Source organism: Anser anser (genome assembly GCF_964211835.1).
Source record: "Anser anser genome assembly, chromosome: 3".
NCBI classification, from domain to species: domain Eukaryota; kingdom Metazoa; phylum Chordata; class Aves; order Anseriformes; family Anatidae; genus Anser; species Anser anser.
Window position 1 is genome coordinate 65,004,762 of NC_139722.1, and position 25,555 is coordinate 65,030,316.

Sequence of the window (25,555 nt, forward strand, 5' to 3'; positions counted from 1 at the left end):
AGAGAGAGAGAGAAAAGTAGAAAAGTTAAGATTCTGCCCAAACTAGCAATTCAGTTCAAGTGAACTCTTTTTTCTACTTCCACCAGATCATTGCTTTCATGATGCTTTGTTAAGTTTTCCACTTCCTTGGGTTTGTCCTGGGTAAGATCCTAAGGAAATCCTACAACATGCCAGAGCAACATTTTGGGGTATAAAAAGTTAGCCAATTGCAAGTTGGAAGTTTTTAATCCCTAACGGAAATGTTTCTTTCTTACTAGTCAGATGATCCACTGAAATGCTATGGCTGAGTTCTTTCATATAACTTGCTCACAGTGTGGTTTCAAACAGTTTTTATTAAATATTCCTATAAATTATTTCTATGACTAGTTGTGCAATGTTTTTCTTATTTCTCTGTTATGCATAGTCAAGAATAAATCTCTCACAGTTTTAGACATTCCACTATTTCCCTTCATTTTCCCCTTCATATCTTAGTCCATTTTCCATCATATTCATCTGAACAGAATTTCACTCCACAGTCAAAACTTCAAACATAACCCCTAAGCATCATAGCTTTAACTTATTTTTTTATCTTTTACAGCAGTAATCATATTAGATTGATTCACCAAACCTTCTCTCTCATCTTCTCTGAATTTTGCACAAGATCACAGTCGTCATCTTTCTAGGGTAGTAACACAATTCTTTAAATTGCTCTTAGAGAAGTTTTCCCTCTCTTTACATTAATTCAAATTCTTGTCATTCAGATCTCATCTTTGTGCCTTACCTTCTGGATTAGCATTCAATACAACAATTTAAGAAAACAACTCCACAAAAATTTTCCCCAAGTTTTCTTTCAATTTTACTCTGCTTCAACCCTTATTTGCTACACTGCTGTCATGTCAAGGAAATTCTGTTATCAGTAACCACACCTAGTCTTCTTGCAAGTAAAAGAGGAAGTCATTAGAGAGAATGATTCAGAGGAGAAATTGAAGTTGAAGTTTCAGAAGTTGAAAGTGGGAGGTAGGAAGCCTTTTTTTTTTTTTTTTTTTGGCATGGTAAAAATAGGTGTTTTCCAAATGAAATTTTAAACTGTGCTGCATTCTAGAGAAGACCAAAACAAAATAAAAATATGGAAATGGATTGTTATTCTTTCATTGCTGAGTTATGTGCTGCAGAAATCCAAAGTACAGTGTGCTTAGTATGCATTAATGTACATGGTGATGAGAGATAAACAGAGTGCCAAGTCCAAAAGTGCACACTATTATCGTCATCTTTAACACCATAAGATCACGGGGTGATATCAGCATCTCAAGTTAATATTTTGGTAGATCATTAACTATATTAATAGACAGAATTTTGTCACAGCTATACTTTAATTTGTGTTTGTGTTTATTTTCTTCCTCTGGTCATACTGTTTCTGTCTCTTAATGAGAGGTCACCTCTTCAAAATAATGTAGGAAGTAGATCTGAGTAGGATATATACGTTCCTGTTTGTTCGTCCCTCATGATTTAGCACAAACCTTTGAAAGTGAGACCAATTTGTGTTCTTTATGTAGATAAATTATAAATGTGTTTGTTTATTTCATTAATTGACACTTTTATGACACTGCAGTGCTGTCTGTCATATCCTTCTGTGACTGCTGCTGCTTTTCTCAGAAGGGTCCTACTGATCCTGGGTGTTTTCAGATGACTAATAATTGGGCTGCCTCAGTAGGAGAATCGGTCTTTATTAAGCAGCTCAGCTCCCCTGTTTCTCCTTCTTTTATTTTGCAAACAGTTTTGAGAACTGAAGCCCCATTTCATTTATAATCTTTACTCCTCTTAATATACAAATAAGGTTATGCTTTCCGCAGCTTCCACTATTCAATTGTCATAATTTTGGCCTATTTCCCATGTTTAGCTGTTTCCTTTATGTGAAACAACACTAATGTTACTACTGTTAAACAATTCATCCAAATTAAAAATCACAGTGTTAGCAATCAGTTTAAAGACCACTCACTAAACTTAAAAAGAAATCTATTCTCTTAGAAATGAAAATAAAGAGGAAAGCAGGAAATCTGAGGTACACATAGTCCTCCTTTTTGAAGTCTGTGGGAGTTTTGCCACCAGGGTCAGTAAGGCAGATTCAGGCTCGGCGTGCTGTGTTCTCAGCTGCCATGTTGCTTAATGGAAAGTTCAATGCACTTGGATAAAACTTAAGCTAATTAGATTGTGTAATAGTTTTAGACAAGAGTTAGCAACATCAGAGCAGCATAAATTTGGTGTTCTAGTCTGAAGTATTTTTATCGAGTAAAGTTAAATGGACAAAGTGTTAGGCTTTAGCATTCTTTGTTGCCACTTCAGATTATTCATTATAACAAAATAATGCTACTCTTATTATAAATGAACACATCTGTGATTTCTATTCCTATTTTTAAAAGTCCTCTTGGTTTCTACTGGTGAGGTTTTAGGATCAACTTGGAACTGTCCCACCTCTTCTACCCCTGACTTTAACTTCAGTGTTACCAAATGAACTGGCAGGTTTCTCCATAGTTCCCTGTTGGCATCTTGTATCAGTGACATGTAAAGAAAGCCTTTGTCATAGACAGAGGAGTTCTAGAATTCAACCTGAGTGACTGAAGAATGATTTCTCCTTAGACTTCTGCTGAAGCTGCCTTATCTTGATCCAGTTTCCACTGACTTCTCTTGTCTTTCCACTGACTTTAACTGGGTTTAGTATTGGCCTGACGTTGTCAGATGCCATTTTTAAGAAAGTAATGGATTGCATTTTTCTAGGGGGAAAGGGGTTTCCTTTGTTATTTTGGAACATAACCAAAAACTTTCTTGTGCTGTGACCAGCTGTTGAACCATGAGGGATTCCAGCCTTCTCTTTGCCTTCCTGCTACCTTCCCTTATAAAGTACAGTCTTCATACCAAATCTTCACATATTTTAAATGCTTTCTGTTGAAAAGCTGTAGTTGTTAGTATTCCTGTACCAGTTCTTTGAGGAGAAGCATGGCCCAGAGTCACAGGGACAGGAGCAGAGACTCCTGTGATCATGCTGCTTGCAGCAGTGCTCTGCTGCAATTAGTTAAAAGGAAAGCTTAAGATACCTTTAGTCTTAATAGTCCCCAAAATAGCTGTAATTTTTTATTTTCTGTCCTAAGGTCTCATATTTTATATCTTTTCTATAGCATTGACTTCTGAGAAACAAACATCTTCATCCTTGGCATTGTTTTGAATGTGTCTCTTATGCCCAGTATTTTTTTTTCACTCTCTATTCTGAACATGATATCATGTCAAGTAAAAAATTTTCCACAACACAGATGCTTTTGCAGAATGCTTTTAACTTCTCTATATTTGTGCTGTAGGTTATTTTGTTGCCAGAACTGAGCCCAATATTCCTGACAGGAATGCTTTTCCAGATTCCATTATGGATTTCAGTAGCAGACTTTTCATATTTCTTTCTGTCTCATTCTGCATATTATCTAACATCTCTGCTGTTTGTTTTACGTCCTCACTGAGTAACTTATGCAAGAGTCGGCTGTTTTTCTGGCTGTCCAGTTAATGTACAGAAGTCAGCAGTGTTTACAAGTGACCAGCTGTGTAGGCCTACCTGTGCTGATGATCTTGAATTATACCCACCCATCTCTGCTTATCTTCAAAGCCAAAATAACAGCAAGATTTGTAAAGAATATAATACTGACTTATTTTTTTTTTAAATAAGCCTGGGTCATTAGGCAAATTTCCACTTTCAGTGGTAATTCAGAGTCCCTGAGAATTTAGGTGCTTTAAAAATTATTCTTTTTGTACTTTAAATCAAATAACATTAATGGTGAAACAAATTAGTAGCGATTTGCTTGAACAATTTGACCAGTGCAATTAGTTCAGCCCATCTAGCACAACTAAAATGAGAGCAGAAACATGCACTGCTAATTATCAGCCAGGTATCTGCAGGTATGAGTCTGTGCTGTGCAGCTGGCCTGGTTCGTTGCTAATCCTTTCTCCAAGCTCCTTGCACTGTGTAGCAGCGAGAGCTCAGCCCATGTGTAGGCACACTGTCCTGGAATAGCTCTGAGTCACACTGCCCGAGAAGAAAGCTGCCTTTGTGGCAGGCGCCACGGCACTGCAGGCATCCCCACCATCCCCCGTGCCCCCAGTCTGGGTGCAGCAACAGCAGCCTCCTCTCTCCAAGCCAGCGTAGCTCAGTGGGCCAAGGCAAAGCGAGATAGACACTGGTCTTCCTGGCTTTCCTTGCTCCAGCTGTCACCATTTCACTCAAAGAGAAGAGAGGCGTAAATGAGTACCCCATTTTGTTTACCCACACAGCAGTCTATTTTTTTTTATATCGACAGCAGCAATACTGGCAGTACAAGTTACTGTGGGTGATGTAATTTGTAATTGATTGCTGCTGTGAGAATCCATCTGCTTTCATATGGCACACAATATGGGATGTAAGGTTGGCTATATAAAATCCCGTGGCAGAAGCTCAGCATGCCACTGTTGCCTATATTACCATTTATTTAAGCGTGGGCTTGTTTCACAAATTGAGGATTTTGTTCTTCACCATTAAAATGTTTTCTTTCGGGGATCTGAGTGTGACAAAAGTGGAAGGAAGTGCTCAGCTCCATATTGCGTCAGCTGTCAAGTTAAAAGGTATTTATTTACTTTGGGAAGCTAGCATGAGTCATTCTGAAAAGTTTATAGAAATTGCTTTCATCATAATATGGAATAGGTTCTTATTACACTGTATACTTGACTTGTGCTCTACAAGATTCTCAAAAACAAAACAAAACAAAAAAAAACCAGAATGGTTTAACGGATTATTTTTATGAGTTCTTCATAATCAATGCTTTTCCCTGTAATTGTTGAAGATAACTGTAACCAGTCCTACCTCATCTATCATTATCCCTATAATTCTTCAAGATAAGGGTAACCAGTTCTACCTCATCTATCATTATCCCTTCTGTTTTGTTGCCTTTCTCCCTCTGAGCAGTTACGGGTACTAAATATCATTTTAGTTTGCTATGAGTACTGCAATAAGCAGCATCATAGTAGCAGTGACTGCTCACTTATGACTTCTGCTTTGCAGCCAAAGTGCTGAGGTAGGGAGTGGCATCAGTATATTAAGTTTTCCTCTTCTGAAGTAAAGGGAATACATGACTGAAGCCAGAATCTTTTAGGAAAGATGATTAAGTGCCAGGAGACTCTGGGGCTGAAGTACTGGAGGGCTGAAAGTGCTGGCAAATCTCTAGGCAATTTCCATGCTTCTGCTAAAAATAAATGTTATAATAAACTGGAGCCTTTTAATATATCTGCGGTATACAGCAAAAGCCTGCTAATGCACATGCAGCCTGCTATTGCTATTGCTGTGTGTTAACCACTCCACTGAGACCAAAGAAATGTCAGAAGGAACTTCATGTATCTGGGAGCAGGTCAGGAGCAACCTGGCCAGGGATAGCTGGAAATTCTCTGCTAAAATACATCCCTAGGGAAAAACCCAAGCCAAGACAGCAGGTAACTTATAGTCACATTTTTATCTTCTCCTTCAGCAACAAGTTAAAAGTCAAACAACAGATATGACAAGAAAGAAGAAAAGGGTACTGATGCTCAAAAGAAAACAAAACTACCAAACAATGACATGTACATTTCTTTACTTATGGGTCACATCTGCAACAGTGAAATGTGTGGAGTATTTAGTTCACATTTATGATTTATGACTTTATGAAGCTTGTTTTTTTTGTTTGTTTGTTTTTTTGTTTGTTTTTCCCTAGACTGAGAGCTTGTTTTCTAATATCAGTTCTTTTAATGCTGTTTCACTAATAAGAATACTTCAGAATTACTGGTTGGAGGTATGCACTTTTCAACACTGTATCTGACAGAAAGAGGATTAAATACATCATCTAACAGCAACATCTGTACGAAAAGCTGTAGTTTTATATTGTACCACACTAGGCACCTCCAGAAAACGCAACTCTGGGCTGTCATCTTGGGGGTGGCTCTCCGGAAGATTTTCAGAAATGAAGCACCAGTCTCCCTAGGAGGGGGCTCCTGAAATCCCTACCAGCCCACGCCCATACAGCACCCCTGAAGATTTTGTCTCCTATCCTTCTTCAAGCAGACCACCAGACCCTTTAGCTCACTGCTGCTTCCTTACACTGGGGGGTCCCCACTGAAAGCGGCTTTGTTTGGTGTGTGTCCTGCTCACTGCATGTGTGCTGGCAGTACTGACACTTCCCAAGCTGCCAGGAACTGCTCGTACACCAGGAAGGTCTGTCTTTATTCAGACTGCTGGGCATCCACAGGCTAAGATGAAGACAGCCTGAAGAAGGCTTGCTTTTTCCTTTTTTCCACATTTTTGCTCCCATGGATATCCAATGTTCCATGGTTCAGTGGCGTCATCTCCTACTAGCCAGAGCCAAGCAATGCTCTTGGGTACCGACATATTCTGTTCTCCAACATGTGTTTTCTGTGTCCCCAGAGGAAATTTTTCAGCCTTCCACTCTCAGCTTCTTTCCTGTGTCCTGCTAGAACTGCTTTTCTTGTTCATTATTTCCCTTCCAGAGAAACTATGTTTTTGGACAAGGGTGGAGACTGTTTTATTTCTTTCACAGGAAAGAGACTTGGGCACTTTGAACTACTTCTTATGCCCAAGAAAGTAGCAGTGGGCTACAGTACAAAACAGCTATTACTGCTCAACCTTGAATTAGTCATCTGAGTAACTAGACTTTCCTAATTAGAACTAAAAGTTTCAGAAGTGTGTTAGGGTGTTTTTCACGCCATCAAAATTTGGGCATCTAAATGTTAGGCATCTATTCTTTGTTAGTCTTCCAGCCTTCTTCTGTAGACAGTAGAGAGATAGGCCCTCCAGAGGATGACTTGTCCCATCCTGACAAGTTTTCTGAACTGGGAAGAATCAGCTTTTAAGTTCCTAAGCAACCTAATTTTTTGAATTTAATTAGGAGCCATTTATAACTGGGCATTGGACACTCACAATAGAGAATATGTTTTGCTTTTATCTTTTAATATATTTTACAGTAATCTAAATCTTCTGAAAATATTTCTTAGCTCTTTTAATGGTAACTGGAGGATTGCATTTCCCAACCATAAATTCTATTTGTGTACATAGAAAAATAATGATTTACAGATAATGAACAACATTGTCTTGGTGACGCTGTTACATACTGAGAAAACCAGAGTCCGTCAGATATTTTTACTTCCCCACCTTTGGGCTCTTCTGTTCTGACTCAAATATTTGGATAATTTTCCCCGCAGTTTTGAGGTTTTGGCTCTTCTGGTTTATAATTCTACCAACAACATCAATTTAGAAGAAGAAGAGATCCGACAGAAGCTCATAAGTAATAATAATTCCATACCAGGGGAATATAAACTTCAGACCGTGGAAGTTGATCCAGTGGGTAAGTAGTTTTCAGCTTTGTTACACAACAGATTTCGTTTGCTTGTCCAAAAATAAGTATATTCTGTGTCAAAATAATAATGCATTTCCAAATGGTATGGCTATATCAGATTTGGAATTGTCCCTTTAAGCCTCATTGTTCCACTCATCTCAGAGAACCATCCTCAAGATATCTCTTTTGAAACAAATATAGATTTGCTGTTTGTCCAGATTGCTTCTGTCAGTGTTTTGCCGTCTGGATGGGACAGTTTCTGCCAGTTGCTTTGGTAGTTTGGTGATAAAGAAGTGTGATATACAGCCAGAGATATTCTGGACCTCCAAGGCCCCTCATGCCCACTCCTCAATCCTGTTTGTTTGTGCTTCTGCCAACTGTTGTCCTTAATCAAAATTTATAAATTTCCTTCTAGCTCTTGTGTATCACCCAGCTTTTCCCATTCATTTTCCAGACAGAGATTCCCCTTCCCTTGGGAGAGAGGAGGGTGAGGCTGGTGGAATGAAAGTGGATGCAGTGTGCTCATTCAGTGCTTTTCCTTCAGCAGCAGCAGTATATTTTGTCCCCAGTTGTGCACCCCTGCCTTACCACCACTCTATAGATAACATCCAAGCATTTCGTTTGAAGACATCTGTGTGCTGCAGAACACCTGAGGACAAGAAATGGAAGATGTCATATGAGGAAATTTGTAATTAACACAGATATATTTTTCTTTTTACAGAAAAATGTTTAGCTGAAGAAAACCCTCCAAACTATTTTTGGCCAGATACTAGACCAACTGTGACTAACTTTACATTTTGCCACGGGAGCTCAGTTCAGATTGCATCAAGAACCTGGTAGGTGGTCAAACACCACAGAAGCTGAGAGCTTCAGCTGCAGCTTCCTGGTTATATATTTAAACTGCATCCTCTGTAATGGACGCCATTAACTGGTATCATATTTCAGGAGAAAGATTTCCATGTTGTGAGAGATCATGTGTGTGCAGTAAGGACATGTACTTCATTAGTAAGAAAAAAGAAAAAAAAAGCTCATCTACCACTTCTGTAGGGTATATTGAGACTCACGATTAATACATGATCAAAGTGACTATAAAAGTAGCACTTTCTTACAGAGCAAATCTGCTTTCTTCAAGTCATGTTGCCAAAATCAAACATCTGCTACCACTCCATTACTACTGTCTGACTTGTATAAGAAATTTTCAACAAAACTCTATGAAGACGAGACATGCATTTAGTTTAATCAAGAGCTTCTCTTCCAGATACAATAAAGAAAAAGAAATCCTTTGACACAAGAATTTTATTAGTAGTTATTCATAACTGAAGGTGGTGTTAGTCTAATGCTTAAAGATTTGGACTTGTGTTTTTAAGGTTTAAAGTTTAGGATAATTTTCTCCTAATGTAAGCTTTCTTTGTGAGCATCTACAAATGATTTAAGTGCTGTATCTCCACTTCCCATTTGTAAAATGGGAATATTATTACTTCCTTTGATATATTACTAAAACAATACAGCTTTGATCTCCTTTGAGTGCCTTGAATATGGCAATGATGCAATATTAATTAATCTCTTCAGTATTTAGGATGATCACAATTAAATGCAACACAGTAGTCTCATCCACCCACATTACATCTGGAACATGTTCTGAGAAGACCAGATTTTTTACTTTTTGCAAACAATATGGCAACATGGATATGAATCAGCTTTGAGGTTCTGTGCCAAACAGGAAAGCAACCAGCAACTACATTTAACTAACTCACTTCCTCAGTTTCTTAATCTTACACAAGAACTGCTAGATTCTGATTGACCAAAGTTTGCTGTAAAGTAAGTAGTGTAGAGCCTCAGAATCATTAAAAATTAAGGCTTCTGGCCTTTGCTGCCCCGGTGTTACTTATCTTTATTGTTCATTTGTGGTATAAACAATACCACTGATAGTCTGTGTGCAGCACTTTTTTAAAAAGAATACTACTGTGCTCTGCACTGTGATATGCTTTCCATGCCACTGCCCCCACTAGTTTTTGCCAATATGGAGCACCGGTGTGGTGTGTTTTTCTCTGAGAAAAAAAAAGGAAGCTGTACCAATGGTGTCTTCTAGCCCTGTGCTTCCCTGAGTAGCTAGTGCACTGTTACAATAAAGGTGATCAACTGAGGAATATCTTTATTCTCTCATGTGTTATCAAGGATAACTTTTTGCCTTTCTCCATCCTACCTTTGCCATAGTATGGTGGCATGATTGTCCAAAAAAGAAAACCTAGGGAAAAATGTTTAATTTTGGAACCATACCTGAGTAGTTTTCTATGGTAAAGTTTTATAGAAAAAGCATTCAGAAAAAATATATTGTCTCTTTATGTCTGCCACTCACCTTGGACCTGGACCTGGTGATGACCTTCTCTGGTTTTCACAGGTGGCATAAGTTTCTGTCTACTCATAGCTCCTGTTCATGTTCTTCTGAGAGCTATTACCACTTGCTAATGACCTGATCAAAGCTATTTATATCAAAGAAAAATTATAGAAACAACATCTGATTAGGCCACAATAGGGACTTAATAGTTTATTTCAACACTTGTGTCGTTTCTGAAATAGAAGACCAGAATGATGCAGTCAGTTTACCAAGTCAGCATAGGAATCATCTGGGAATCTGTCCAAAAGAACTGTTGTGTGTGTGTGTTTTTTTGTTTTTGTTTTTGTTTTTGTTTTTTCTCAACACTGTCACTTCACAAGTCACATATTTCCACTGTCTAGCATACATATTTCATTTCAGTTGGGGCTGTGTTGCTAGGAAATTTGTGAATAGAGAGTATTGTACCACTATGACACCTACAAAACAATTACAAAACATTTACATAATGTTGCTATTGTCATCTTTCTTCTTTAGCTATTTGGGTCTGCAGAATTATACATCATACTGGGGCCAACCAGATCTTAGAAACTGCACGGGTAAGTGTACGCATATTAATCTTCGGCTAAAATAATAGTTTTGTGTACTTTGTTTTCTACCTAGTATAAGGAAGTTACACTAAGGAACATCTTCCCCATTTATGCTAAATCTTTCTAAAAAATCAGTGCAAAGTGTTTAAACTCTAGGGAAGTGTACCAAATTGAATTCAGCCCATCAATGCAAAGCTCTGGATATCAATTAATGAAATAAATCAAACTCTTTAGGTAATTTAAGCAAGAATGGAGGCAGATGGTAGCTTGCCCTGATTTGATATTTAGGTTCAGAAATTCTTTTAAAAATTTCCAATGCCTGTAGATACCAATGTAAAGTCTTTTTCATAGACTCACTCTTTTCTGTGAACTTATGATCAGACATTTTCAAATTTATTCTTCATTTGAAAAATACCCTTTGATGTCATTCTGGCATTTAAAGAAATAATAAAATAAACAGAGAACTATTTATGGCCCCCTATTTTAGTGCCAGAGTTAGAGAGGAGGGAGATATTCTCAAAGGTAATTCAAAGCTAAATAGCTTTAAGCTGCTGTTAGCTAATAAAGCCAATATAGCTAATAAGCTGCTGTTCTGCGTTGCTTTCTTGGAGAAGCCTCTTTTTCGTTCTCCACTGGTAGAGATTCGTGGGAAGCCTGGCTACCTAGCTTAGTTGATTGTGATGAGTATTTACAGTCAGGTTATATGAAAACATTTTTTATTGTAGAATGAACATTCTACAGTAAATGTAGCTAAAGCCACATTATAAAATACAACATTAAAAGCAACAACAACAACAAAAACACAGATGCAGACAGAAGGCTGATGTTCTTTCCAAATCTTATTTGTGATTATCCCATAAATATTTTGATGTTGCACAATATTACTACTTACATTATTTTTCTATCCAAGTGTCACCAAACATAGTCTAACAAGCACTTTACACTAATGCTTTGCCACAGGACACAATTTCAAACTTTCCTGATCAGGAAGGTTTTTCTGATGAAATTTGCTTGTGTATTGTGCTTGTCAGCTCTCTGATTAAGAGTTCAGACTCATGAAGGAACCGGTAACATTCACCATGGAGTTGGACTTTCTCCCCTAAGTTTAAAAGAGTGAATATTTTGTAAGTAAGTAATCGTGACTTTGGGATACATTTGTTCCACTTCAAGAGGGAAACAGAAGTTGTTTTTCTCAGTAAAAAAGAGGATAGAGGATAAGGAGAAAAAAACAATATATATATATATATGTATATATATACATTTTATTCCTCACTTTCCTTTTTTTCTCTTTTTGATTCATGTTATGTGTACACTTACAGAAAATGCAGCTGATATTGCCAATCAGCTTCTGAATCTCACTGGTGAAGGGCAGCAGCTAACCTCAGACAAAGTAAATGATGTTGTCCAGAAGCTCAAAAAAATTGTGAATGATGAAGAAATTGATGAATCTCTGGGTTCTACTGTGGTGACAATTTTTTCCAATATTCTAAACAGTTCAGACAGTGTATTGGCAGCATCATCTTCAGAGTAAGTATTTCTGTGTTTCAGAAAAGTTTTCAAGAGCAACTTTTTTCCATATATAGAGAAACAATTGCAGTAAAGAAAAGAAAACTTTTCTTATTTCTATGAAAAAAAAATCAAATAAGAAAAACAGATATTTCTTCTTGTGCTAAAATTAACATGCATAACAAAGTATGGAAAAGAAGTCTGCTGATGAATGACACAGAACAGATTTAAGTATTGTTGGAAGATTATTTCAGGACCAGTGATATGTAGTTGGATACTTTCTGTCAATCAAAACCTTTTGTGTTCAACAGACATGTAAATTTACAGCCCAACAGTCTCCTTGTGAATATAGAGGTGGGTGACAGAAACACAGAGGATAGCCTTAACGTGGAGAGCATACATAAAGAGCACACATGACCATTGTTTTATTATTATCATTTTTTATTCAATTTTAAAAATAATTTTACTTCTGTTTTTAGAGCTCTAAAAACCATCGATGCCTTAGCTTTAAAAATCCAGTTCACCGGACCATCCATGAGTATTTCAACACGAAACCTCGCACTTGGAGTGTCTGCTATAAACTCAACTTCATTCAAAGGTTCTACTTTCAGTGTCAGCCCACAAAATAATGCATCTGATTTCCAGGTATGGTATGAGCAGTTTGAATATGAAATGTGCCAAGGATGTTTACTGTGATTAATATAAAACCATTTACAACTCCCAATTCTCCCCCTACTTTCTAGTTCCCTTTTCCTACAATCATCCAAGCAGATTAATGCAGTATATCCTTGAGTGGTAGGAAACATGGGTGAACCTACACAATCCATACAGATGAAAAATAATTTGCTTACAAATCCAGAATAGATTTTATCTTTTCCAGTTAAAAGGGAAAATAATCTTTAACAGTCTAATGTATTACTCATTGTATGGTAAAAACACCATTGATGAGTTTCATGTTTAGAACAATACAGATAAATGTAGATACCTACATGTAGCTTTCTGCAGGTACAACAGGTGTTCAACAGTATAGTGTAAACACCTACTGCAGAGGCCTAAAGCTGATCACTCATCCACATGTAGGTTCATAGACTTGAGCCATTTGGGAAGTCCAAGGGAGTTCAAGACATTCACATGGAGCTTGACCAATCAGCCCAGACATACGAAAAATCAAAGGACAGGTCTTCAGTGCTACATTGCCTAGACATTGTTACATATTTGCCATGACCTCAAAATATTTTTTCATCTTTTTTCACAAATGAAAATGCACAGACACCTAACAGCTATGAAATAACATTCAAGATATACATGAGCATCTGCTGGGATTTTTCTAAAGGTTCTGTGGAAATCTGTAGCAAAGAGGTGCCTGGACTTTTTAAAACAATTTCAGTACATGCCTGTTTGCATATAAAAAACATAAGTACTTTTAAAAATTTAGTCCAATGTATTTTTCATAGTTATATATGTCTATGATAGAAGTAATGTAATCACAAACTCCTGTGAGTCTAATCATTAAAATACAGTGAGCTTTACTTGGAGAAAAATACAGAAAATATTAGACGGGGGAAAAAAAATAATAACAATAATAATTAGGGCCAGAGGACCCAAATCTGAATTGAGAGAAAACATGGCATTATGATATCGGTAAAAGACTAAACACTAGAGTATAAGTATCTAATAGACCAAATTTATTCCTGTAGCAAATTGGCAAAACAACAATCCCAGTAAATGTATCATAATTTAAGAAGTACAATGTACTATAAAAACCAAAAAAAATAATAAAGACATTGTTTAATAGTAGTAGTATAGGCTATCGGCCTTTTATTTGCTATGTAGACTTCAAAATTAAAGTCAATTTCTGGTTTAAATAGATGCAAAAAGATTTAATGTATGAGTTTTCTCATATTTATATTCATAGAAGTTTAGGCTAAACTTTCTTTGAATCAATTTTATTTGAAATGCTTGTTGATTTTAAATCTACTTTTGTTTAGTTCTCGTATTAATGAAGCTCAATAAGTGATTGTTCTTTGATTGTTATCAAAGGAACAGTTCTCCAGATTTCATTCTGTATTTATGGAAAGAGGAAAGGAAAAATTCTGAAATAAGGTTTGGGATGTTTGCACATATAATAAGAATTACCATCTGTGTCTTGAGGACATCCAGGAATTTTCTTGCCCTGGAATCATTTATTACAGCACTGTCTAAATAATCACAAAATCCAAACTCCGTCAAATTATTTATAATGTTCCTATTGGAACACGAGTTTGTTCTCAGACTTCTACATTTCCAACAGTTGATTGAGAATTCTTAGCATCCTTCCTACCAGAAAAGTCAGCAGCAGCTGTGGTCACAGATTATATTTTCCATGCATATCAGGAAAGATACTTGCTATCCCTGCTGTATGGAGATTCCCTTGTGAAAGCCCAGTCTTTTCACCAGTGATGTGATGACCAGGCTCATCAGGGATCATTAAACTCTTCAAACTGTATGTCAGAGTGTTTCCAGATTTTCTTTCATAGATATCAAGCAAATGTATCCATAGCAATTTGGAAAGATTCTATTTTAGTCCCTTGTGTCTTTATGTTTCTTGCCAAAACTTTGGCTAAGTTAGCTTTTAGTGATTCATATTATTAAATTGTTCCTGTAATATATCCATACTTCTTCACAGAAGCCTCTTCCACTCCATTTGCAGACAGTACCTAATGGGACATCTTTATCACATGCACACTTTCTGTTTAATGTGGCAGAATTATACCTTGAAAACCTTTTATTCGAGTGCATTTAGCTTTGTTAGGAGATATTTATGAACTACTTGTTATTAATTTCCAGTGGTGCCTGTTCATCACAGTAAGTCAGTGAAAATTTAAATTTAGAATTTAAATAAAACAGTAGCCTATAACTTGTAACTTTCTCTTAGCTAATGTTGCTTTTAGTATCATATGATTGATCATGAAAGGCATAAATAACAGTTGCCTCAGAAGAAGTCAGGAGTGTGAATTTCCTATCTTGCAGTAAAATTATTGAACACTTTTATAATAGAGCCAGTGTTAGACGGCTTACTCCTCTACCTTTGATGGATAGGGTGGCACACCTTGAGTTTGCCATGGTGTAAGTGTATGCAGTCAGAGAATTGCTGTGTGAAAGCTAATGAAATATGAGTTTGCATAGATGTAGAGAGGTGACACCAATTATTACTTTAAAGTCTCCCTTCTTTAACAGAGAAACTAGAAAAATTAATAAGAAAATTAATTCAGATGTTCAAATCAAGTCAAAAAAAAAAAAAAGTACAACTCAGGAAAGAAGGATTCAGAGCATATTTTCCTCTTCTCAACATTGTTTGGTATAAGGAAATGTATTCTGACAGTTACTGAAAATTATTATGTCTGCCATTATCGCCATATTAGTATTTCCAAATCATCTTTATAGCAGTGGAGGAGGGTTTTTTATTTGTTCATTTGTTTTATTTACAAATTTTGTGCAGCAGAAGATTAATCTCATACTGCAAGAGTGAAAAAAAATCCTAAGCCTTTTTTTTTTTTTTTGATTGAATTAGTTCTTGCATAGGTACAGGTAAAATTAATGTTGAAGGTTCTAGTCCCATGTTTTAGATATTGTCAAGAAGGGTCTGAACCCAGCTGTTCACAGTAGATGGCTTACTTTTTGTTTGAACATGTTCTTTTCTTCTGCTGTTTTTATTTAACAGATAGACTTTGACAAGGACCAGACAAATGCCTTTGCTTCTGTTGTTCTGCCACCAAGTTTACTGAAGAATTTAAGTCAAGATGACTTTGAAATTATATCGAGGGCTCAATTTACTTTCTTCAATAAGAATGGCCTTTTTCAGGTAAACTTTAATGAGTTTGAAGTAGTTTCAGCTAGGATGAGTCAAAAGCAGCTGCCAAAAGTTTCCTGTAATGTAATTTCACAGCATTTCATGAGTTAGAGGAATGAGCTGGTGATAGCAAATGTAGGCATTAGGGCATTAGGGACATCAGAGTGACAAAATAGCCATAGCATCCACATTGAATTAGAGTGAGCAATGTGAGTGCACATTCTTTTCACATGTGAGATAAACTTTTTTCAGAGTAATAAACAGCAAGCTAGATCCAAGCTGATTATAATCAGTGTAAAGTACCGAAACCTTTTAAAGGCCACATCTTCCATAAAAATGCATTGATATAGGTGCTTGATGTTCAGTGGAGTTGGGTTCTTTTATATCAGCTGGGAATTTGGTGTGTAATACAGCTAAATATTCTTTCTTTCTCTTTTCCTTGAAAGAATTGATTGACAGTCTTGTCCAATGGACTACTTATATCCAGTTTGAAACTCTGGACTGCTGGTCTCTGTCCAGAGAACATTTTTTTTTCTATACATACTGTTCTTTTCAACTGTTCTCATAAGCACACCATTTTTTAATGTTATCCGGATGTATTTAAAGACAACCTGGTTATGGAATAAGGACAGCAATATTTGTGTCTGAAAACAGAAGGGATACAGGTGGATTTGCTATTTTTCTCCTTTGGGTCCCATCACATGGTAATTATAAATACTTCCTGCATGGTTAATGTCAAAAAAAAAAATAAGAAGAGTTTCACAGCTTGAAAAAAAAAAACAACCAAAACCACAATTTTCCTGAAAAAAAAAAAAAAAAGTTAATTAATAGGGAAACATTGTTTCATAGTGAACTGCAGGCTAAGCCTCAGAAGGCTTCAGTTTGTTTTCCCATTAGTATTTAAAATGACCTTTGGCTCTTGTTCATCCGGAGAACCCTGTAGTATTGTGTTGTCCCTATATTATCATTTCTATTGGCAGTGTATCCAGATTCTTAAGATAGTCTAGGTAAGAAAATACTCATGACCCTCAGTTGCCTTCTAAAATACACCCTGAAGTATCTTTAACTATTTAAAATAGTATTCATTTTAAGGCCACTTCTAAGAAAAACAAGATGAATATATTTAATAAAGAAACCAGGAGAATATAGATATATGATTGTCATAATGGCATAAAATCATACAAAGTCAAAATGTGTCCTTTAATTGTACTAGAATAAGTTTTTAAGTGATACTTAATTATTCACTGAGAAGCAAAAAGGAAAGAAAGAGAGAGAGAGAGAAAGAAAGAGAAAGAGAGAGAGAAAGAGAGAAAGGAAAGAGAGAGAGAAAGAAGAGAGAAAGAGGAAAGAGGAGAGAAAGAAAGAAAGAAAGAGAGAAAGAAAGAAAGAAAGAAAGAAAGAGAGAAAGAAAGAAAGAAAGAGAAAGAAAGAAAAAAAGAGAAAAAAAGAAAGAAAGAAGGAAGGAAGGAAGGAAGGAAGGAAGGAAGGAAGGAAGGAAGATTACAACTAAAATTCCCTACAGTATTTTGTGTGGTTTTTAAATTGTTCATGTGTGATGTTCAATAAGATTAATTAAAATGTGTGAAAATCACATTTTAGTAAGTGTAAAAATAAAGTCTAAAAAAAAGACTAATGACAGTCTCAAAAAGAAAATTGACATGCTGTCTCAAACCCCATAACTTTATGCATTAGTATAAAATTATTCCACAAATATATTTATTCCAATTTCAATAATGTCCCACAGTTATTAGCTGTATTTTCTATAAACATTCACTATAACAATGAAACATCATACTTTACAGCACTGGGTTTTTTTGTGTTTTTTCTTCAGTTGCAACTGATAAAACGCTCTCAAGCTTTATCCTGTCATTCATTAAAATCTGATGGTTAAGCTATTCAGGGTGAGACTCATTTCACCTATGGTAGGTGTGTTCAGAATAGATACTTACACCTAAACTGTTGTCCATAAGCTGCCCTCAATGCCAGTCAATGGAAAGGAATGGACACAGATAAGGTGTGACACAGCTCATCCTAGTGCAGGAGTAGGCATCCGTTCCCCAAACAAAGGAGAACAATGCCTTTTGCAACACCCCAAGTACTGCCTGACAGATACGGCAGTGAACCTGTAACAGACCAGCTGGAGACCAGGGAGGATACCTTAAAGCCTCTAAAGTGGACACATATTTTAGGCAACTGCAGCAGGTAGTGTACTAGAAGCTTCCTGGTTTCCCATAAGGCCAACTAGGCTTATAGCTATTCAGACTTTAATGCAAATTCTTCAAAGGAAAATTCTACTTGTAAAACACTTCCATTTTAATAAATCATCAGATTCCAAGGAAAAATTCTCTTCTGGAAAATTCTCAACTTGATAGTTTTTTCACTGTAGGTTATAAATGGTATTGGTATCATCTGTCTTCTATTTAAATTCCCACAGAAGTGTCTAGCATTGCTTTGGATTTGTTTACTACTTCTTGGTCTTTAATTGTAAGATGGAGGATGACTTAGCAACTATACACAGAAAAGAGGTTATTCTTCAAAAACTGTACACCTAGTAAAAAGGATAGCAACAATGAGATAAGAAAGCTATTTCATTGTTTTAAGGGAAATATGTTAATCATATCTGCCACATTGTTTGAGTTGGTGTCATCAGACAAAAAGATTAAAGGGGAAAGTATACCTTCTAACCTTTCTTTATAATAATGTCCAAATGTATTTGTGACTTTAAAGAAAATAGGGAAACTTCCATGAGGCAAATCCAGAATTTGGTTTTATAAACAAAGTGTTCTTATATTACATGATTGAAATTGTAGAAATGCTGACAGTTTATTTATTCTGGCATGCTGCAAAAATAAAACTGTATTCTGGCTTTTATGTTATGTGCTGTGTAAGCATTTTTTATATTTTTCTGAATCTTTTAAAGGATGCAGAAACTCCTGCCAACTTGACCAGTTTTGTTGTGGCATGCAGTATTGGAAACATAACTATTCGGGATCTTCAGGATTATGTGAAGATTACAATTAAGCATACCAAAACTCAAGTAAGAAGAGACTGATTATTCAGAGGAACAGGAATGTAGATTGTATATAGTAAAGGCTGTGCATATAGCTTCATTGCTTTCAGTGGATTTTGACTATATATATTGAATGTAAACCCAAATGGAAATAAAATCTCTGAAACAAAATTAAATAAGAAAAGAAAAAACAAAAATAAATAACTTCTCCATCCTCAAACATTCCCAATCCATTCATGTTTTAGCATTTATCTGAAAGACTATTGATTCTGCCACTCACAAGCAATTTGTGCAAATAATTCTAGATAAAACCATTGTTCACGACCAGTTTGTGACCACGTTCATGACCAGGGACACTGGAATGTTTACACTGGAATGTTAAAATGACTTAAATTCTTTGACCATAATGAAATTTCTTTTTTAATAGTTCCCCAAGGTTTTGTTGTTATATGGTTTCCTGCAAATGAAGAATGGAAAGAACCCCATTTAAAAAAGATGACTACAATTAATTTACAGAAATAAAGTCCAAATACAACCTTTTGGCTCATGCTGTTTCAGTTAAAACATAAAAATTCATAAAAAACAGTTGTCAGTAGCTACTGCAAAAGAGACAATAGCACTAAAGAAACTAAGAAAGAAGTTGGCATGTAATACCTAAGAATGTTGTTCATGGAATGAGAACCTGGTTCATAATCTTCACATAACTTCACCTTACATTTCATTATAATGATTATTTTAAGGTGAGGCACAACAACCTCCACTAAGGTTCAGCAGGCTTTTGCAGAGTTCTGAGGCCATTTACATTAAGAATTCACTAAGAACTCACGAGGAAGTAAACAGTTAAATATATTTAAGCTCTGTAAAGACATCATACTCATGGATAACTTTAGTGAGACAATAAAACTTTCTCATTCTGAGGATGTGGAAAAGGAACACTGAAGATGAACAATGCTCTATGATTTATAATTAGGGTAAATGTCTTTTTAAGGAGAATAAGGTCTGGTTTAACACTAGACAAAATTTCACTAGTCCAAAATAATATTTTTTCTACTGCTCATCAAATGAAAAGATATGTAGTAAAACGTCTGCTGCAAAAGTATGCATGTTGATGAGATTTATATCTGAAGAGGTATAAAAGGTCTACTTTTGCATGTGTTCTTAGGAAGATCCTAAGCCTACCTGTGTCTTCTGGGATATGAATAAAAATGGTAAGTTTAAAAATATTGTCATTTCTTTTACACTGGGAAAAAAAGGTGTCTAAGTTGTATAATCAGTCTCGGTCTTGATCCTTTTTACTTCTCTATTAGTCTTTGCAGAGTTAGATAAATCTTTAAACTGTATAATTTCTTCTGTTTAGTAAGGTCACTAGTAACAGAAGATGTTAAATATTCTTACTAAAGGTTTTTTATGTAAATTCAGTTAATATTTTAAATCTGCATTTATTAATTAATACATGTAATTTCATATACATACATATATAATATATGTATATATTGATATATTATATATAATATACATATTTATATTTACTACAATGTTTATATGCTTATATTAATATATAATATATTAATATATTATATGTATATAATATATAAATTAATAAATGTAATTTTTAAATCTGTATATAAAGTTTCTCTCTATCCACACTGACTTACATTACATATTGCAGAGAGCAAGGGTAGGACCCTCTGTTCCTAGGCCTCTGCTTTCTTGTGCCTGGGGATATGTGAATAGGAGGGCAGTATGTGCAGACATCGCATCATGGTGGTAAAAGGAAGTTCTAAAACCATTATATTGTTGGGTAAAACTAAGGTGTGTCTTAATGCATGATACACATGGGTCTTATTCATCCATCAATAACCAAAAATCTCCCTACCTTTATTATAAATCTCCAACTGTTGCTTCTGCTCAGTAGGCCATTATTGAGACACGTCTGGTGGAATTTTCTAAAAAACTATGAAACCTAACAGTTTCTTATTTACTGACTTCTTAATATTCAGTGGTATTATATGTTTATTATATATGCATTTCTGTGTTTGCACAAGATGAAGTGAGGAATCCAATGAAAGAACGATACAAGTTTGTTGGAAAGTATGGTTTCTCTTGTTTCCTTTCCACAGGTGGCAACGGTGGCTGGAACCCTACGGGTTGCAAAGTGCAAGCAGAATCCAATGAAAATGAGACAGTTTGTTTATGCAACCACCTCACACACTTTGGGGTCCTAATGGTAAGCAAACTCTCATTGTTCACTAAGTTATCTTTCCTAGGAATCGCAATGTAGTATTTCTCTTGGGCCAAGACAACTTTCTTGATTCATGTTTGATATGATATTCTTTTTGTAAATTATTTTAATCTTAAAACATTTTCTCTGTTATTGATCATTATAATCATATAGTGTTTTGGGTTTTTTTATAACAAAGTGCCTATTGATAAGTATTCAAGGATAAGGTAATCAATAAAGAAAATGAAAGAAGAAGTGAGCAATTACAAAATTTTAAGATATTGAAATGTGCCTGTAAGAAGACTTCTGGCTGAGACTTCTGAGTGATACCAAAATACAAATAGCATATTATAATACCCAACTTCAAAGCTGGAACATAGGTGAAAAACAAAGCCAGAATAAGGGATGGTAAAACCAAGGCTCAGTACTAACCCCTACACTAGCAAAATGAAAAAGTCAGTGAATATTTACAGGGAAAAAAAAAAAATGTAAGAGAAAATATTTTCTCTTGAAGTTGAGACACTTCTTTCTCAAGAAGTTGAGACGCTGTTTCAGAACAAAACGTAGAGCATCGTATTTTCAGGAAATGTCCTGCAGTCAGCAAAATTGTTAATGACAATGAAAAGACAAGAGCACAGTAATTCCCCTTCTTACTGAGATTCAAGGGGCTAAATTGCACCTTGGAAATTTTGCTTGCAAATCCAACAAGATTTATATCATTTTAACGTCAAAAAGTATAAAGTAATTACTTCTTTTGCAAAATCTGTAAAACCGTATTTGCTGTTCACTTTTAAATGGATGAGTGGCTGAGGTAGGTAGAGCTTAGCATATCAAGAAGATGGACAAAGGTACCTTCAGGTACCTTCAGCCTCAGCAGTATGACTCCTCTAGTATTCAGGTGTCTCCAGCAATTTTCCTGTGTGATGTATTTTTGAAAGAAAAAAATCTCAACATGAAAAAGATGGATTATTGCAATCTGATCTTAAAATTTAGTGATTTTTCAACCTTCAGAAGTAGGCTGAAATTTCTTTTGGTGAGAAATTAATATTCTTTGGCCTGTAAATAAAGCCTGCAGGAAAAATGTTGGCTCTTTATCAGAGCAATACTCCTAATGATTTCTTTTTGATTTACCTTTTTGCAGTGGCACATAGGACTTAACTGCACAAGGAAGCTACACACATTGATTTTTCAGCCTTCCAGAGCTTTCCTAACAGAACTGCTCTCTTCACATCATGTTCAGATGTCAATGTGAAATAGTCATAAGCTTTTTGTCTTTTTGCAAGCTAAATTGCAGTCTTGTTTCACTTTTCATCCTTGAATGGGGAAAAAAAGGACTTTCTTTAGGATATACTCAATGAGTCCCTTCTCCTCCCTGAATGCTTTTGTGGCTTTAGGAAATAAGGCAAAAGTTCTTTGAATTTGGGCTGTGTTCCAATAGATTTTTTACACATTTTTGACTGTTTTAATTGCTTTTCCACTTCAATAATCTTTTCTGACTTTCACTTAGATATTAAATTGCTTTCAGATAACACTCTCTTTATATATATAAGGTTGGGACAGGGTGTAAAAAACTGCATACAGCTCCTTCATTTTTCTATGAAGAATGGCAGGTTTTGTAGCCTTTTGTTGGTGTTTTTTTGCTAGACGATTTCGCTTGGGATAATAGTCATACTGATTGTAGAATAGACACCATTATATGCTAGTATTTGCTCATATTTACTCCACAGTAATATAGATCCAAACATTCTCATTATTTCTTTTCCTTAAATAAGGAAATAACACTGGCATTTATTCTCAGACAGTACTATGTGGCAATTACATTTGGAGAGAAAACTGGAAAAAAAATCCTCAAGATGTTCCTGCTTCATTTCCAGTTTTGGGTTGTTTGTTTGTTTTTGAAATGTTGTCTTTGTCACTATTTTTCTGACCAACATTTATAACTGTAGCTTGCAGGACAGACTATAAAAATGAAGAGCAATATCTTGCCCTTGCTTTCACCCATAGATGATTAGCTACATTGACTCACGAACTTTTAATAACAAGAAGTGATGTCAGAAACTCCCCAGAATTCTGCATATTTCATTATGAATATTTTTAAATTTTATTTTCAATACATATTCAACATAAATATCTTCTTAAAAAGAGATGTCTATAAGTAACTGAACTAAAAAGTTTGAAGAGGGAAATTTTTTCCACAGGAGGACATTTGAATTCCTAGTACTGAATTATAAGGATCAGCATCAGGCTCTGTCTATCTGCTTAACCCAGCAGTTATAATACTTACAGCACAATGTTTTCAAGAGCTATGGGAAGGAAGTGAGAGGTGTAACAACTATAAACTAAATATACTTGATAAACATGAACCCTAATGTCAGGGTTATAGTGTTATTGCCAGTGTTTTTGAGTTTTACTTGTGTAATTACCAACCAAGAATGTTGTGCTCATGAAAAAAGGAGTTTGCTGTAACTGTTACATCTTCCTCCTGTCTCACATAGGACCTTCAGCGAACCACTACAGAAATAGACCCACAGAATACCAAGATCCTCACTTTCATCACTTACATAGGCTGTGGGATATCTGCTATATTTTCAGCTGCAACTCTTCTGACATATATTGCATTTGAGTAAGTATTGGTTCTGTCAGAAAAAGTCACAAAGGAAGTACCTCTCTGTGATGAACAAAATAGCTAGATGGTTGGCGTGTTTTATTTGCCTTGGAAGGGAAATGTATATTTACAAAAAAAAAAAAAAAACACAAAACTGCAGAATCCCGGGCACAATGGTATAAGTAGAAACTTTTTTTCAAGGGCATATAAGTTCAGACTCTCTCCTCTTGTTTTTAATGTGTTGTGCTGCTGAGACCAGGCAACAAGGCTAATACATCACAAAATTTTCTCTTTGGGGTGTATGACATCTACCGTATCAGATATGTGTTATAAAATCCACAGCCGGGCTTTTTGTAAGAACAAAACCAAATCAAACCTGCCTGTGTGAGCATAGTAGGTCCTGAATAAAAAAGAAAAATTTCTGACTTGAACAATTACATTCTGGAGCCCTTCAGAAGGAAGTGGAGAAGCGAAATAAAATGAAGCTAATTTGTGAAGTTTTACAATAATTTCAACAAGGGATTCAAGTGAATGAAAACGTTTTGAAATGACACAGTTCTGTGAACAGTGAAAAGAATCACATCAACACAGAGGAACAATTCTGCCTGGAGCAGGACAAAACAGAGTAGCTGCTAAAGGATACTTTCCAAGGGGGGAAGAAAAGGGAGGCTTCTGAGATCTTCAGAAATAGTTCTAGATACCTCTAATTATTGCATTCCTGTTGCATTACCTATGGTATAATATTTTGGTCCAAGATGGCTGAAGTTGCCCCTCAGTTCATAGATTTCAATGTGTATCAATTAGAAAAGAAAATTAAGTTGATCTTCAGTCTTCCTAAGATAAGGAAGGAAGGAAGGAAGGAAGGAAGGAAGGAAGGAAGGAAGGAAGGAAGGAAGGAAGGAAGGAAGGAAGGAAGGAAGGAAGGAAGGAAGGAAGGAAGGAAGGAAGGAAGGAAGGAAGGAAGAGAAAATAACAGCAAGCACTGGACAATATCTTCCAAAAAGTAACCAAACATTAATATATAAATTGATCAGAGATGATCTTCTGGACAGTTATATTTTGAAAGATTTCTTTTAAGTCTCTTCAGTTCTTGTTTCAGGTACAAACTGCATTGTATTATATTTAATTTGAAAGTTTAATAATAATAAATAATAAATCAGCTGCTAAAATATTTTGGCAGTAAAGTAGTTCATTAAGAACCCAAACAAGTGATGGCTTTCCCCTAGAACATACAGCTGAAGGCTTCAGCAATATCACAGAGAAGGACATCTCCCTCTCTGGAGTTTCCCTCTCTGGAGATATTCAAGGCACGTCTGGACGCCTACCTGGGCAGCCTGCTCTAAGGAGTCTGCTTTGGCAGGGGGGTTGGACCCAATGATCTTTTGAGGTCCCTTCCAACCCCTTCGATTCTGTGATTCTGTGACGTCTCTATGTCTTGTTGCCACAATAGCTTATGGCTAAGAGGAGATCCCTGTACTTTTATTTATTTTGTAAACTGATAAACCTAGCTACTATAAGCAACTTGGGTAGTTGAAACCAATTAATCATAAGCATCTATATTTCTCTCACTAGGAAGCTGCGAAGAGATTATCCCTCCAAAATTCTGATGAATTTGAGCACAGCTCTGCTCTTTCTCAACTTGATCTTCTTGCTTGATGGTTGGATTGCATCATTTGACATAGACGGCCTCTGCATAGCTGTTGCTGTACTTTTGCACTTTTTTCTTCTGGCCACCTTTACATGGATGGGACTAGAAGCGGTTCATATGTACATTGCTCTAGTTAAAGTGTTTAACACCTATATACGGCGTTATATACTGAAGTTTTGCATCATTGGCTGGGGTGAGTTCAGTACATGCAGTTTTTACATAGTGTGTTATTTGAAATGACGGTATGTAAAAGATGCAAAGCAAAATCAAAATCAGCATAGTTTCTTCCCCTGCCCCTCCCTCCCCCCCAAGGTGCCGGCATAGAGCCAGTGCTCTGTGTCACTAAGACCACAGTTCCTGTGGATAACTCCATGCAAACACACCAGAACTGCCTATCTCTGCCTGAGGAGGAGCAGTAGACTGGATACGCTGGTCTTTTCAGAGAGGCCA

At 35.9% G+C, this 25,555-nt stretch overlaps 1 protein-coding gene across 8 annotated transcripts in view; it reads left to right on the top strand.

The window, feature by feature from the left end:
* Nucleotides 1-25,555, top strand: part of ADGRG6 (adhesion G protein-coupled receptor G6) — a 121,797-nt gene that overhangs the window by 79,779 nt on the left and 16,463 nt on the right. For all 8 annotated transcript variants that reach the window (XM_083828400.1, XM_083828415.1, XM_083828402.1 and 5 more), the window contains 11 exons: nt 7,231-7,373; nt 8,086-8,200; nt 10,234-10,295; nt 11,606-11,813; nt 12,272-12,437; nt 15,493-15,633; nt 18,542-18,658; nt 19,794-19,839; nt 20,752-20,858; nt 23,348-23,475; nt 25,030-25,298. In XM_083828400.1, coding sequence (XP_083684526.1) covers nt 7,231-7,373; nt 8,086-8,200; nt 10,234-10,295; nt 11,606-11,813; nt 12,272-12,437; nt 15,493-15,633; nt 18,542-18,658; nt 19,794-19,839; nt 20,752-20,858; nt 23,348-23,475; nt 25,030-25,298 — 1,502 coding nt within the window. The remainder of the gene's footprint in view (nt 1-7,230; nt 7,374-8,085; nt 8,201-10,233; nt 10,296-11,605; nt 11,814-12,271; nt 12,438-15,492; nt 15,634-18,541; nt 18,659-19,793; nt 19,840-20,751; nt 20,859-23,347; nt 23,476-25,029; nt 25,299-25,555) is intronic.